At 40.2% G+C, this 17,114-nt stretch overlaps 1 protein-coding gene across 1 annotated transcript in view; it reads left to right on the top strand.

Annotated features, from left to right (window-relative positions):
- Positions 1-16,661, top strand: part of ACOXL (acyl-CoA oxidase like) — a 208,185-nt gene extending 191,524 nt beyond the window's left edge. Inside the window, 1 exon segment of the mRNA XM_064371646.1 lies at positions 16,403-16,661. Coding sequence (XP_064227716.1) covers positions 16,403-16,594 — 192 coding nt within the window. The 3' untranslated portion in view covers positions 16,595-16,661.
- Positions 16,662-17,114: the final 453 nt, after the last annotated feature.

The following is a 17,114-nucleotide window of genomic DNA, read 5'->3' as shown; positions in this document are numbered from 1 at the left end:
CAAAACCTCATTCACTAAGAGAGAAAATAAATACTGATTGTAACCATGCCAAGAAATCTGGACACCTCCCCCATATTAGATTATATTTATACCCATAGCTGCTACTGTCACCCAAATGTTGCCTTAATGTCCTATTTGAGTCATGACCATCAGTTCCTAGATGCACTGTGTCTGTTAACACCTTAGTGCATTTGAGGCTTTCTCCCATGCCACTAAGGCTGTTTTCATTTTGGTGTCCCCACTGATGTGCTAGGTGAAGCCCAGATTCACCAGCACAAGCGCAAATCCTGTTTTATACCCTTGCTGTTAAGTGGACACAGGAGCAGTTGCACCAGCCAGCAGCCTTCGTCTGCCCTACTGAAATGAGCCATTCATTTTCTCCCTGAGTCAGGGAGAGCTGCCCAGGAGCCCAGCTGCAATAAGGAGGCTAAGGAGGGCCTGTCGATGACATGTGATTGGGACTCTGGCTGTATATCTGCTCAAGTCTAAAATGACCACTAGAGTTTGGGTGTTAGTTTCACTTCAGTCAATCAAACGGTTGAATCATAGAGGAAGAAGAGCATTCAAGCCCGTTGATTGATGAGTCATTCAAGCAGTTCTGAGTAGACATAGCCAATGGCATATTGCTTTATTTTCAGGAGACGTGGCTTGGAGTAAGAACGTGCAGAAGTATGGTAGACACCAGGCTCCAAAGCCAGGATGCTCCTTGACTCCTTTTAATTTAGAAGATGGATTACACTCGTTTACTATTTTAATCTAAAGCATAAAATATGAAGGTAGTCACTGCTTAGTGCCACAAAGGCTTGGGATTAAAGAACACAAGGAAAAAAATTAGGAGAGAGTTCTAAGCTGGAAAGATGGTGCTAGAATATTAGCCCTTCTCAAATCTGAACTGCAAGAAAAACAGATACCCCACACCCACACCTGCCGGGCTTAGAAACAGTTCATGTGCCTGGAACTTCCTACAAAATGCGGTGTTGGCTGTTTTCCATGCCACATTGAATGTTTGTTTTTAATGAACACTCGGATTTCCCAGCCTTCTATTTCTCCTTCCCCAGACCACCTGGATCAAGAGAAACATTCAGACGCTAGAATCGAAGGCAACACAAACTAAGGTTTAGGCACAGCATATTGAAAGCATTCATTGGAGTGGGGAAGAGAGATGGGGTTTCTCAGTCATTCACCTGCTACTAATAGACTTTTGCTTTTCTCTGCAATAAATTTGAGGGAAAAAAGGTCTCTGTTTCCCTCACCTCCACCCCATTCAGCCCACCCACCCCACCCAGTAAGGCTCATCTGATTTGGCTTCAAGGCACTAATAAGGCTGTGAGAACCCCTGGCTGTGTCATCCTGGCTGAAGCTGGTGTGAGGTGTAAGAACAGGGTCCTACTCTGCCAAAGTGGAAAGGGACCACTCCTGGCTGTGGTCAGTGAGTTGAGCATGTTATTGAAATGACATTGAAATGAAGTGGTCATAGCAGAAATGCAACTGGGAGTCAAATTTTTAAATCCTCTGATTTGAAAGCATCCCCAGAAATGGTTTTAACCTAGCTTCACATCTGTAGGACTCCTGGTTTACCTCCTGGAAACAGCAGGGACCAACTAGAATGTAGGTGTCTCCTGCTCCACCTACTCCTCCCAGTGCAAAAGACTCTAAAACAGGGAAACAGGAAAAATATTAGTACGAACAGTGTCCTGCTAAGAGACAGGAAAATCTCTTTTCCCTTCCCCCTTCCCTTTACTGACCTTGCATGCTCCTCAGTGGTATAAAATACATTGTTGAACCTATAAATGCAGGCCATTCAAGTCAGGTTAAGAAAATCTAAATGGGATTTGGTTTCTTCAGTTTGGCCAGTAAAAGGGACCCTGAGGTCACCCCGCTGCAATCCCAGTTTCCGCATGGCAGCCACCTGGTCAACCCTCATGCTGCCTCACAGTACAGCTTTGTGTATCTGGGGACTGAGCTGGGATCATTCTATTTTCTTCATTCAAGGGTAACTTATAACCAAAAGAGATAGCAAATTATTTTGCTGAGCTCTAGACTCTCAGTTTTTCTGGTAGCTGCATTATCCTGGGCTCCTTGGGGATGTACTTAAAATCGGGTGCCCTTCTCCATGAGTGTCTTTGGGTTCATACCCTTGGACCAGGATGCACAGTGAGAATTTCTGACTTGTGAAACTTGTACCTAAGAATAGCTGTGTTGCACAAAAAAGGACCTCTCAGGAGATGAGATTCATCTGAGTCCAATCAGACTCCAGTAGTGCAGTTAAGGACAGTTATTTTATTATGATTCCAGGGAATTTAAATAAATTATTGAACTTGAAATAGAAATGACCCCTAATATATCCATTTTGGTATAAATTAATATTCTAGTTAAAAATCAATACTTTTTATAATATAAAATGTGTTTGTAGTTGCTTTTCATTTTTCTGATGGTAAGTTACATTTTCCCTTTGATTTTACAGACAAGACATTGCTGTGGCCTATTCCATTGCACTTTTCTTCCCTTCTTTGGGGAACTCAAAGTGATTGGTACTTAGTAACCATTAAAAGATAGCACATAGGGGCCAGGTGCTGTGGCTTACACCTGTAATCCCAGCCCTTTGGGAGGTTGAGACAGGCCAATCACTTGAGGCCAGGAGTTCAAGACCAGCCTGGCCAACACAGTAAAACCCCATTTCTACTAAAACAAACAAACAAACAAAAACATGAAAAATTAGCCAGGCATGGTGGCATGTGCCTGTAATCCCAGCTACTAGGGAGGCTGAGGCATGGGAAATGGGGGTTGCAGTGAACCACAATTGTGCCACTGCATTCCAGCCTGGGCACAGAGCTAGACTCTGTCTCAAAAAAAAAAAAAGGAGCACATAGGGCTGGCCACATTTGAAGACACAGAGAAGGGATAGGACTTAACTTGTGAGAGCTGATATATCTATGGAAAGGAATTAAGGACTCTGCAACTTCCTTTCCTGGACAGTTAGTCATTCACACCACAGATCGTGGCCTTGAATCACTAGGCATTAATTCCATTAGCCTAACTGGTTATTGCTGAGACAACATAAGTAAAAAAGGTCCAGTTCAAGTGTATGACTTTTTTGGGACTTTGGGGATGCAGGTGTTCTATTAATTTGCATAAATGTTCCATGACTGAGTTCATTTTGTGATAATTTAGCAAGCTGCCATATACCTAATAAGCTTCACCTAAAAAGAATAAAAGGAAATAGAAAATAATAATCTCCTAGTGCTTATATAAAAGATTTTTGTTAAAACCTAACTTGAAAGTTACTCTGTGATTTTTTTTGGTTGTTTTTTAATGAAAGTCTTTTTCGAGAGAATCATAAATTCATATGCAATAATGCAGATATTTCATGTCCCTTTACTTAGTTTCCCTCATTGGTAACATCTTATACAACTGTACTTCTACAGTATCACACCCAGGATTTTGATGCAGTGACATTGATACAGTGAAGATACAGAGTATTTTTGTCACCACTTGTGGCTCTTATAGCCACACCCTCTGCCCTTCCTTCACCCTCTCTTTAATCTCAGGTGACTACTCAGCTGTTCTCCATTTTTATAATTTTGTCATTTTAAGAATGTTGTATAGATGAAATCACATCATATGCAACCTTTGGAATTGGCTTTTTTCACTCAGCATTATTTTCTGACGATTCATCCAGGTTGTTGCACATAGCAGTGGTCTGTTCCTTTTTATTGCTAAGTAGTATTCCACACTACAGATGGACTGCAGTTTGTTTAACCAGTCACATATTGAAGGATATGTGGATTGTTTGTAGTTTCTGGCATTTAAAAATAGAATAAATAAATATTTGCATACAGGATTTTGTGTGAATATAGATTTTAAATTCTCTGTAGTAGATGTTCAGGGGTGCCATTGCTGGGTTGCATGGTAGGTACATGTTGACATTTTTAGGAAATTGCCAAAGTTTTTTTTAGAGTGGCTGTAACAGTTTACATTGCCACCATCAGTGTAGAAGTGATCCAGTTTCTTCACATTCTCACTAGCATTTGGTGTTGTCATTATTTTCTATGTTAGCCATTCTGATATGTGTGTAGTATATTTCATTGCAGCTTTAGTTTGCATTTACTTAATGGCTAATGATGTTGAGTATCTCTTCATATACTTATTTATCATCTGTATGTTCTCTTTATTGAAAAATTTGTTCACCTCATTTGCCCATTTCTAATTAGATTCTTATTTTTTTTAACTGTTTTATATGTTCTAGGTACTAGTCCTTTTTCAGATATGTAGCTTTCAAATGTTTACTCCTAATTTATAGCTTGCCTTCTTATTATTTTAACATGATCTTTAATAGAGCAAAAGTTTTTAATTTAATAAAGTCTAATTTATCAATTTTTCTTTTAATGGATTGTAATGAACTTTTACTGTCAAGTCTAAAAATTTTCACCTAGTCCTAGATCTTGCAGATATTATCCTATGAGCTTTATCTAAAAGTTTTATACTTTTACATTTTTCATTGAGCCATGATCCATTTTTAGTTACTTTTTATATAAGGTACAAAACTTAGGTTGAGATTCCTTATTGTTTGTTGGTTTTTTGGTGTAACCATGTCCAATTGCTCCAATACTATTAGTTGAAAAGGCTATACTCCCCATGTTAAATTGCTTTAACACCTTTAAAAATTACTTGGTCATATTTGTATGGTTCTATTTCTTCATTTTCCTATTTTATCTATGCATCTATGTGTCTATCCCTCCACCAATACCACATAGTCTTAATTACTGTAGTTACATAAGTCTTGAAATATGGTAGTTTGATTCTACCTCTTTATTATTTTACAAAATAACTTTGGGCTATTCTAATTCCTTTGCCTTTTCATAGAAATTTTAGGATAATCTTGCCTAAAATTTTTTTTCACAATTTTACAAATAATTTTTATAATTTTACAAAAAATCTTGCTGGGATTTTGAGAGATATTGCATTAAAACTGTAAGTTAATTTGAAGAAAAAATTACATCTTATTATGCTGCATCTTTTAGTCTATGAATATGGTATATCTCTCTACTTATATAGATCTACACTGATTTATTTCATCAGCATTTTACTGTGTTCAGCACACAAGTCCTAGTCCTAGTCCTGTTTTGTTGGATTACATCTATGTATTTCTTTTGAGTGATTGTAAATGGTGTTGCATATTTTAGTGTCTACATATCCATTACTATTATATGGAAAAAAACTATTTTTATATGTCAATCTTTCATCCTATGACCTTGCTCAGCTTCTTAAATCTAGAAGTTCTTGTAGATTCCTTGGAATTTGCCATATAGACAAACATGTAATCTGCATATAAGGACAGTATTTCACTGGATAAAAGATTCTGTGTTGGCAATTCTTTTTTTTAAGCACCTGAACACATTTTTGGCTTCCATGGTTTCTAATGAAAATCTGCTGCCAAATAGTTTTTTCCCCACTTATAAGTAAAATGTCATTTCTCTTTCTCTGCTTTTAAGATTAAAAACTCTTTATGATGTGCCTTTGAATAAATTTCTTTGGATTTATCCTATTTGGGGTGGGCTCAGCTTCTTGAATTTGTTGGTTTATGTCTTTTGCCAAATTTTGGGAGTTTTCAGTCATTACTTTAAGTACTTTTCTGCCCAGCCCACTTTTTCTTCTCTTTCCAGAACACTGATGACACTTAGGTTGAATCAGGTTCCTGATCCTCTGTTCATTATATTTTCAGTCCATTTTCTGTCTATTATTGAGATTCAGTAATTTTTATTGTTCCATATTTCAGTTCACCAGTTATTTCCTCTGTCATCTCCATTTTGCTGTTGAAACCAACCACTGAGTTTTTCATTTGGGTCATTGTACATTTCAGTTCTAAAATTTCTATTTGGGCTCCTTTTTTATCTCCTTTTTCATTGCTAACATTGTGTTTCTTTGCTGAAACTTTTTTTTTCCATTGATTTCAAGTGTGCTTATAGTTGCTCATTGAAGCATTTTTATAGTGGCTGCTTTAAAAACTTTGTCAGATAATCCCACCATCTCTGTCATGTTGGCACTGACACCTATTGATTGTCTTTTTTTACCCAGTTTGACATCTTCCCGTTTCTTGATATGAAGTGACTTTTGATTGAAACATGAACATTTTGGATGTAAATTTATGAAACTCTGGATCTTACTTAGACCTTCTGTTTTAGCTGGTTTCCTTTAACACTGTTCCAGTGGGGAAAAGGGGGTGCATCACCTCATTACTGCCTTATAGGGATAGAGTCTAGGTTCTCCACTTAGTCTCTATTGACATTTAAAGGGCTGGGGACTCCTTGTTATTTCTGGGTGGAAGTGGGAGTTTTAGTTACTAACTAGGCCTCCACTGACATCTCACTGGTGGAGAGGACAGGAAAGCCACATTATTGTTTTCTAAGGAGCCTTCACTGACACTGGCAGTGACTTTGTTACCGCCATGTGATGGTTAAGTCTTGACTCTCACTAGGCCTTCTCTGACAGCATCCCATCTGGTAAAGGGAAGGATGCCTCTCCACTGCCAGGCTGAGGTGGAGGTAACAGCTCTCCATATAGTCTCTACTGACACCATGGTGGGCACTTCACTGTAGCATGTTGTGGCTGTAAGACTAAGCTTCCCCATTTAGCCTTTAGAGCCATGGCAGGGGTGGGGGGCATGGAACACATAGTTTGTCCAAAGTAGGCTTTTGTTAGGATTTTTGTGTACATCTGTTGGTGTTTCCAGGTTGCCAGCTTTTTTAGCTCCAATGTGGGATATATGAGGCAAAAAGAAAATGCAAGGAATTCACCGCTGTGTCATTCCTTGAATCCTATGATTCCTAGACAGTCTGATTTCTCTTCACCTTTCATAGTCTTCTAAGATTTGTTTTATATGTAGTATCCAAGGATTTCAATTGTGCTTAGTAGGAGAAATAGGAAAAAGTATATCCATCTTCTTAGAAGTGACTTTGACTACAGTTTTTGAGAAGAGAAAATGGTATCTGAAAGGACTGGAGAGCTTTCTGAGTTCATTTGACCCCAGATCAGTGTTTTCCATGGAACTTCCATTTTTTCAGCCCCATTTCACTAGAACCACCCCAGACCCTCTGTTTTCATGATAAAAAGTCTGCCTTTAACTGTTTCTTCCAGCAGCACTACTTGACTTTATGTAGAGAATCCTTTCTAGTCTTTGCTGGCTTGAGAACCATTCAGTCTTAATTCCTGTAAGTCCAAGCCAGGAATTTTCCTAGGGAAAGAGTTGACCATTCTATGGCAAAATTAGGGAAATAAAATGTATCAGGTTTTTCACAATGCAAAATAAGTTTTCATTAAGAAATTATATTATTATGTTCTCCCTACATTTTAGATGCTGAAAGTTTCCCTTTACATAAAATTATGATTATAGTCAGTTCTTTTTTGTTACCCTTATTTGACAAAATAGAAAAGTTGGCAGTTGCATCTTGGTTACCCCCAAATTGCTTTGTTTCCCTTTATTTTTCTTTTAATTTTAAAAATGGAGGTTTATTTATATACATTGAAGTGCACAAATCTTAATGGTGCAGTTCAGCAAGTTTTGACAAATAGCAGACTGTATAATGCAGATCTCAGTCATGTTAAAGGAGGTGTCTGTCACCCAATAAATTCCTCTCAGACACTTTTCCATCATTTCCTCACTCTGACCCCTGAATTTCTAACTTTATTAGAAGAGCTCAGTTTTCCTGCTCCAGAGCTTCATAGGAATGGAAGCAGATAGATGTATGTTTCTTTTGCTCAGTATAATGTTTCTGAGATATTTGATGATTTATTCCTTTTTAAAATTAATTTATTTTTGCTGAGTAGTATTTCATTGTATAGGTCCAGCCCCTCTCTCCTTCCAAATGCTCATCTCTTTAGAACTCACCTGGTCAGATTCTCCAGGAACTGGCCTTGTTACCTCCAGCTGACCTCAGTTGCATCATTCCATAGGTATTAAGGTGCAGTGTTATTTATACTCACCTGTGTGAAGAAAAAATGAAGACTTAAGACTCAACTTTTTTTTCTTTGATTAACACAGTTCGTATTGAAAAAAAATTGTTTATTCTCCTGTTGATGGATATTTAAGGTGTTTATGGACCGATGTTATGAATAAGATTATCAAGAATGTTTTGTGGAAAATGTTTTATTATCTCAAATTTAGAAACATTTCAACCATTATATATTCAAGTGTTTTATGTCCCATTCTTTCTGACATCTGAAATTCCAATGGCATGTATGTTAGATTGCCAATATAATCCCACAGGGTACTGACATTCTGTTCATTTTTTTCTCTTTTCCCCATTTGAAATAATTTCTATGAATCTGTTTTCAAGATTATTGATTTTTGTTCTTCAATACTTACTCTGCTGTTAAACTCATTAGTGAATTTTTATCTCAAATATCCCATTTTACAGATCTAGAAATTTCCTTTCATTCTTTCTTAGAAGTTACATTAATCTCTTAAAATATCCCATGTTAATCTACTATATCCATTTTTCTCCTTTTTTTTTTTTTGAGAAAGAGTCTGACTCTTTCACTCATGCTGGAGTGCAGTGGCATGATCTTGGCTCACTGCAACCTCTGCCTCCCAGGTTCCAGCAATTATTGTGTCTCAGCCTCCCAAGTAGCTGGGATTACAGACATGCACCACCATGCCCAGCTAAGTATTGTATTTTTAATAGTGGCAGGGTTTCGCTATGTTGGCCAGGGTGGTCTCGAACTCCTGGCTTCAAGCAATCCACCTGCCTCAGTTTCCCAAAATGCTGGAATTACAGGCAAGAGCCACCATGGCTGGCCTTCTCCTTGTAAATTCTTGAACACATTTATAATAGTTGTTTTTAAATCTTTGTCTGTTAATTCCAATAACTGGTCATCTCTAAGTCTGCTTTTACTGATTGTGCTTTGTTTAGATTTTAGGTCACATTTTCCTGTTTCTTTGCAGGTCTTATAACTTATTGTACTTCAAACATTGTCTATAACAGATTTTACTTTCTTTTGTTTATTTTCCTTTCTTGTGTCTGGTGGTTAGGGTCAAGGACTGATCATTAAGATTCCTCCTAGAGTCAGGTTGAGAAGGAGCTGCTCTAGTTAGACTAAGTTCACTGTGCTTAGTCCACTTCCCCACTACACTACCCTTTTTATTCTTTCAGAGTTTGAACTATGAAGATGGTGAACTACAGTTTCAGATATCTTTGATTCACCTTTGAGTTCAACTCCAGCACAGCTCCAAAGTCTACGTACCACAAGGATGCATAGACCATGCGAATTTCCTCTGCTTTTCAGTTTCCATGAACTGATGCTTTCATAGCAAAATTCTGGGTTGAGAGTAAAGAATTGCTAGGCCAAGTGTTTGTTTTTGTGCTAGGAGTTCTTCCCAATTCCAGTCCATCTGGCCATTTTTCTCATCCCTTCAAAGTCTCTCCATCTCTGTTAGGCTCATTCTTCTGTCCATCTGTCTCCAAAATAGGCACCTATCCCATGTGTGGAAGCTGCTGTGGCGTTTGGCTTACCTAGAAAGAGCTCATCTCTCTGAAATCACTTCTTTAATGTTAATTTCTTATGTATTGTGCTTTTCAGTAGCCCCATAAAACATCCGATTTTTACTTTGTTCAGATTCTTCAGTTTGTTACCATGGAGCAAAATTCTCTTGAATCCTTCTATATTTTAACTAGGAGCCTTCCCAATTGATTTTCAGATCATTTGGGTCCATGAAGCTGAACATCCCAGGACCCACTTACACAGAATTTCTCCATAATAACTTTGTACTCTTATTGCATTTTTAGTTTTGGCAGTTTGTGGGGATTCTGCCTCTTGAAAATTTTTGACTGAAGATTATTCCTTCTTGGGTGTGTTCACTTCTTTGGGTCTGTAAGTTGATTAAGATGCTTTTTTTTGTGGGGGGGATAGGATCTCACTCTGTCACCCAGGTTGGAGTGCAGTGGCATGAATTTGACTTACTATATCCTCCACCTCCTGGGCTCAAGCAATCCTCTTCCTTCAGCCTCCTGAGTAGCTGGGACTACAGGCATGAGCCACCACTTCTGGCTAATTTTTATATTTTTTGTAGAGATGGGTTTCACCATGCTCCCCAGACTGGTCTCAATCTCCTGAGCTCAAGAGATCCACCCGCCTCAGCCTCCCAAAATGCTGAAATTACACGCATGAGCCACTGTGATGCCATATTTTTCATATGAGAAGTGTGCAGCTAATACTGAAGCTTTATTATAATAACTACCTAATTGAATATTCTTTCTCGTTTCATGTAAATGCCTTTGTCTGTAGAAAATGTCTAAGAGCAGCATTGTGGTTACTTTAATTTCATTGCCAAAACTTTTATATGGTTTCCTGTATTCTAAAGGGAAAGGTATATGCACTTGTCTTCTTTTTAAACTTTTCCTCTTATGAATCAGTAGCAGTATGAATAAATGTCAGAAGTTCTTATTAAGTGGTTAATGTTGATGCCTCTGTCTCGGCATTCTTGTTTTAGGTAATGATGATTAAGCAGACTTTGTCATGAAAATGCCACAGTTGTAAAGAAATTGTATTTATTACTAACTAGAGAACCCACGATAATAACAATAATATTTATAAAGAATCAACCTGCGCCAAGTTCACTAAATCCTTCCATCTTAGCAATAAGGAAGGTTTTATGGGTTGGAAGTGGCAATGTCAGAGTTCAAAGCCCTTCTTCTTTACTGAAGTGGACATTGCCAATAATACTTAGTAAACAGCCAAATTGTGTACTCTTTAGTTGAAGAAAATTGCAATGAAAAGGACATTTTAAAGGTAAATTTTCTTCAAGTTTAATTATTTAGTGAGGCTAAACAAAGATGATTTTGCTGTTGTTAGGTAAGGAAGACAGTTTATTCTAACATTTCAGATTAAGCTAAATATTTTTTATTAACTAAAGAACAAATCAACATAAAATATAATTTAAATTGATTCAAGGAAAATATTAAGCTGGAGTCCTGATTATTTAATAGACCCTTGGAATGTCATTTTATGCTAATGAAACTTGGTTGTAGAGGAAACCAATGAGAAGGTGTGTCTCCCTGGGACCAGGAGACCCAGCAAGCTAAGGTCCAACCCTCCCTTGAGGAGCCAGCCAGTTGGCAATGAAAATAGGAATGGAGCTCCCCTTTCTAGTAGTTGTTAGGAGACAACTACCAGAAAGAGATTTGAGAGAAGAAAATTGAGAGAAGTAGAATCACAGCACAGGCTGTGAGATTATGCCTCGTGTGAGTGTTTCAGGTTTATTTTTCTTTCATTCACTGCTTAGTCAGGCATAAGGACTAAGATGGGAAATTACCTGCCACAGACCTATCATCTGATCCTTTACAGAATGTTTGTCTAAAGGGAAAGCAATTCTTCAGAAGTGAGTGAGGAGGAGGTAAGTCAGGACAAGGCCTCTGTGCATTCAGTAAGTTTGGAAGTCTGAAAAAAGTGGGAATAGGTGCAGATTAACTACTTAATTGTGCCCATTTTCACTAGTCATGATTTGCTAGTCAATGTGCTGCTCTTTTGAAGGCACTTGAATTGTTTGACTTAAGGTGGTGATCCGAAGGAGCAGGGAGGGCCTGTCAACCAGTGCAGAAGAGTACTCCCAAATTCCTGAAGGAGAATCTGCAGAGCAGAGTTGAAGCTTTGTCCTTCTGCAGGAAAACGTCCTTACAGGTCATCAAGCTGCACTTTTCACATCATGGTAGCTGGCTGTGAAGCCGATGTCCTTGGCACCTTCCTCTGGTGGCAACATCATAGAGTGCCCCTGGACCCCATTACTGCCCTGGTCCTCTCAGGGAATCCGAGTCAGTGTGGCTGGGCAGATTCATGTTCTTCACACTAGGCACACACAGAATACAGATTCTGACTTAGGGAGAACATCCAGGGTCACACATCTGCCACAGTGGTAGAGGCATTTCCTTAGTGCAACACCCCATAACCTCCAGCAGCTGGAAGCAGTGAGGCACTGGGGGAAAAGATGGAGGCAGAAGGGCAGACAAGGCTGTAGAAACAAAAAGCTCTGGATTAAAACTCTAGTTGCAGCAGTTACAAGTTATGTAACTTGAAACAAGGTATGTGACTTAAATTCTTTAAGCCTTGATTTTCTCATCTGTAAAATGGATTGATACCTGATAGAGTTGTTATGAGTACCAAATAAGACAGTGAACATAAAGCCCTCCTCTGTAATCTGGCACACAGTAGGTGTCCAGCAAACGTCAGCATGGGGTAGAACACAGAAGACTTTGCTTATATATGTAAAGTGCCACATGTTGCTACATAGCATTATTATAAAAATGCTGGAGACACAGCAGACTGACAAGTCAGGGACAGCTAAGTAGCTCCCTTCTGTACCTCATTTCCTTTACCTGCCTGCCTCTCCAGGATGGAATGTGGAAAGCACAGATATTGCATGGTGAAGATGGATCCTTGGCAAAGGCTGGAGTAAACAAGCTATGAATTGTTGACTGGGGACTAGGGTTGGGCGAGACAAGCATGGAATAAATGTGGCCCGAAGCACCTGCCAGAATGCCAGTTATGTCACAGCAGAAGCAAAGGTGACAAATGACAGCCACAAGTAACACAGAAACCTCATTTTACCAACAGCTTTAATCTTATTCCCTCATCACATCTTTTAGATTAAAAGATGTTGATTAATTAAGTTTCCCCTTCTTGTAAAGTTTCTGGCTCAACATCTATAATCTAAAATGAAGTCAACTGAAAAAGAATGGACAGGAAATTACATTAATAGCTCACCAATATCTAATAATCACTTAGAAAATAAGAGTTGGCCACATAGAGATTCTTTTTGGAAAGGAGGTGGAATTGATGCCTTATAGCAAGTTTATTTGTTGTTTTGCTTAGTCAGGTTTAAAATTTCTATTTCTGTGCATTGACGAGCAATAATGACTGATACTAATTCTGTGGGTAGGCAGCCTGGACAGTTCTTTGGCTAGTCTTACTTGGGATCACTCCTGTGGCTGCAGTCATCTGAGTTCAACAGGACTAGGATGTCCAAGATGGCCTCTCTTTCATATCTGGCAGTAGGTGCTGGCTGTCGGCCAAGGCACCTTGGTTCATCTCTACATGGCCTTTTGTTCTCCACCAGGCTAGACTGGGCTTCTGCACAGCAGATGTTCTCAGGGTTATAGAAGAGTGATAATGGGGGATTCAAAGTTTCTTAAAGCCTAAGCTCTGGAATTCACTCTGTGACATGTTCCCCATATTCTACTGGCAAAGCAAGTCATAACTCAGCCCAGATTTAAGGGATGGAGAAAAAGACTCTACCAAGGTAGCCAGACAAGAAATGGGCTAATGAAGAGACATTTCAAATTGGGGTAAGGGATTTTTCACATAAAACAGCATGTAGTCATCCTATGCTGAGAATAGAGGTGAGGCATATGGGAAGAGGCAGGAAAACCTGCATGGAGTCCTAGAAAAGCTGAGGTGTCCCTGCAAGTGCACTGGGTACTTCCCACCTTGAACATCTATTGTATGATTAACACCAGGCCATGCTGGGAAAATATGGTTTGTTTAGAAGACTGCAAAGCTTAGTCATTGCCCATCCTTGGCCATCCTATTCTCCCAACTGAAATAAGGAAAATATAGGGAGAGTCAAAAAAGAGCAGAAAAACAAATTGAGTACTGCAACTAGATGGAAGTGGGAAGCCAAACTGACAGTACAATTTTTCCCTCCTTCCCAAGTACACGTATTAACATAATCAAAATACAGTGTCATCCCTTGAGGGTTGAGTGCTTCTGCTTTCTTTAAAGCAGATAGTCTCAAATTTCATTCACTGGCTATTTCCAGTTGATTGTACATTCTTATTGCTTGTAGAACGATAGTGCCCATGTTTAGGTTTGACCTTAAAAACATTTTTTTTTTACAAGAACCTATAACTTGTTCATGCTCTTTTATTTTTAAAGTATACCTATTCATTTGTGTTTTTCAAAAGCTGATGAATTTTCTTTGTAAAGATATGGGCAAGCTTGAGGTACTTTATCCAGCATAAATAGGTCATAAACTGGCAGGGCAGGGGACCCCCCCCACAGTATGTGCAATTTTTATGTTTATAGTATGGAAGCATGTTTGGTAACAAAACTAAACTTTAATAACACACTGCTTAGCCCCAAATAAAATTACTCCCTAGTAATAAAAATACTATAACTATGTAATAATCAATGCTATATTATCTACTCTTTTATTTTGTATTAAAGAGATCATGTATTTTTTAAAGTCTTTAGAACACCTCAACGGCTTCACGATGTGAGACCCATTCCTGCAGCGTATACCATTAAATCTCTAAAGTCCAGCATTGTACCTAACACTGGGTAGGAATCCAGCACACATGTTGTGAGTGAAAGGATGGTAATTATTATTGTTATCTTGACAGCCAGGAACAGAGGTGGGTGGGTACCTGGAATCAGAGTCAAACATTAACTAACAGGAATGATGCCTCCGTCCATCAAGACAATAATCATTTTGGGGTTTCTGTTGCAATGTATGAAGAATGGAGAAGGGTAGGAGGAGTTATTTTAGGCTGCCCCAGAAGTTTAGATTTAGAAAGGATGTTGGCAGTCAACTCCTCTTCATAGCCAGTTCATTGTTCCTCCCTAGGGTGCCATTGGAGGGGACACTCCTAAACCTTTATGAGTGAAGAAACCCTCTTTTTCACTAGCCATTGGGTTCCTTTTTACTTTTTAAAAGTTTTCTTTATGTTGAAATCTGCCTCCTTTAATTCCTACCTCTGGCCCTACGTTCTGTATTTGACACTAGATAGACAAAACCCATACTCTATTTTACACTCATTCAAATCATTGTATTTCCCCCACTGGTGAATATATTACCAAAGTTGGTTGAGTTTCATAATGCAAACCCAAAGGGAAAATTATCTTGAATAATCATATGACAATATGTGGAAAGTTTAGAGGCTGTGTACGCCACCTCATGGTTTTGAACTGTGTGGTTAAAGACATTGAGAGTCAACAGATTAGTCAGGGATTTCTCAAGAGTATTAATTATAAACTTTGAAATCTTGGCCAGTGAAAGTTCATTTTAGTGCATCTTGCAAATATGATCAAAGGTGATTTCAGTACTGATTTGATGATGCTTAACCACATGGTGAAGAATGAACTTTTTCATTAGAAATTACAGATGTAATAGAGCACATTTTCAGGGAAGATGCATTGTTGGACTACTACAATTCATGTTCTTCCCCCACCATATCCCTACCCTCTACATCCCCCATCCCCTAAGCCCCACCTTCCTTCTTGGGACCTCACTGTGTCTGAAAACTTGAAATGGCATTTTGGTTTGCTGCAAACGAAACTGTGATCTAAACATCAGTGCGGCTCAGAGATGACCACCATGTGCGGGCAAACATGGGGCTGGCGTAAGTGACGTTGTTAAACCCATAAAAATAAACCATGAAAACCTGGGGATTTACTGTGATTTGGGGAGTGAAACAAATTTACGACTGGCTGAAAATTTGAAAAACGGAGTACAATGTGTAGTAGATTAGAAGAAAGTAAGCTGTCCCTCTGCCCTTGTATAGTTTTAGAAAAATAATATTATTTTGGTAACTTTCTTTTTTTCTGGGAATAAAAAAATACACCGGCACCTAAGCCATGGAAAATGAAATAAAAATACACTAGTGCAGCTTCCAAAACACTGGCTTGCATCTCCCTTCTCCTATCTGCCAGGAATATCTTATCCCTGCCTTCCAATGGCTGCCAGAACAAGCGAGGGCATCCATGGCATTCCTTGGCATTGGCATTAACAGCAGATCGATTTTCCGCAGCAGCCAGGTGGAAGGTGCTTAGCCTTGGTCCGCCGTCTCACTGTACTGAATTTTCAAGAATCGTGGCCTACTGCCAGCCAGGTCCGAAGGCGCTAGTCTGGGGAGACTGGATCAGATCTCCTCTGGTTCACCTGTTCTAAGGCTCTTCCTGTTCAGTTGCCTCTGCGCGCCAGAGGGTGGCACCCCAGGCACTCCAGAGGTGGATTGGAGGGGATAGCAGGGGAAGAAAAGGGGGAGGAGAGGACGTTAGAACCAGGAAGGAAGGACCTAGGAGGGACGGGGAGGGAACATTAATAAATTCTCAGACATTGGTCTCGAGTTCCCGACTAATTTGGGGGCACAGCCGCCCCCACGTTCACACCCACCCCCTTTACGGAAAAAACCTCGGTTTCCATTGGGCTAGGTGTCAGAGTTGGGAATTTCTAAAATAAAAAAGGCTTCCGAGCGTTATTCATGGCCAACGGTTTCCATGGGAGAATCCAAAGGGAAACTAGTTTCTGGGGCCTCTGGGTGTGCGGGTGCTTGGGGGTGGGCGGAAAGCCGTGGCACTTAATCGCTGCGAGTGCGCCAACATCTGACCTGTCCCTTTGTGTCGTGTTTTGCAGTTGCTGGATTTGTGGTACTCGTTGAAGGATGATGCCCTGAGGGTGATCGCCGCCTTTAACATTCCACACACCAACCTCCACGCACCAATCGCCGGAATCTCCAACCCGCGGGCCTTCTACCCTGCACCGCTGCAGCCCGTGGCACGGGAAGGGGCGCTCTCCCAGCTGCCCAAGCTGGGAGCCAAGCTCTAATGGGTGTGGCGGGAAGTGTGGTGGCCCGCCTGCAGCTGCCACGAAGCTCGCTCCACTGACGCCTGGAGCTGGGGCCGAGGCCAGGCCACACGCTGGGCCGCCGCTCTCCGAGAAATTGTGGTGGCAGAGCGAAGGTCCCGCCGAGGCTGGCTGCTAGGAAAGACATCCAGAGGGTCGCCTGGTGCGCTGGATCCCTGTGCCCTTTCCCTGAAACCCAGCTTGGCCTGGCTGCAACCTCTCCCAGCTTTGGTGCCCGATTGCCTAGACAATCAGGGTGGGCTCACCCCCGCGCGAGCGCGCCCCACAGCCGGGTGCCGCCAAAGGTCTCCCGCTGTCAGCGGTGACTCAGATTCCCAGTGATTTAGAAAAGCTGTGGTGCCAAGTGAAAGAAAAAAAAAGCAAACACCCTTAGACAAAAGCAAAAAGCTCCACTCCTTCCGCAAGCAGGCAAAAAGCTTGGGTTCAGCAAGTGATGCTTTTCCAGCGAATCAGACGTTGTGGGGCTCTGCGAAGAAACGCA

The sequence above is a fragment of the Aotus nancymaae genome, unplaced genomic scaffold (assembly GCF_030222135.1).
Source record: "Aotus nancymaae isolate 86718 unplaced genomic scaffold, 86718_ANA_hifiasm-v0.15.2.pri h1tg000155l, whole genome shotgun sequence".
NCBI lineage: Eukaryota > Metazoa > Chordata > Mammalia > Primates > Aotidae > Aotus > Aotus nancymaae.
The sequence above is the reverse complement of the archived record's forward strand: the minus strand, read 5'-3'. Positions and strand labels throughout refer to the sequence as shown.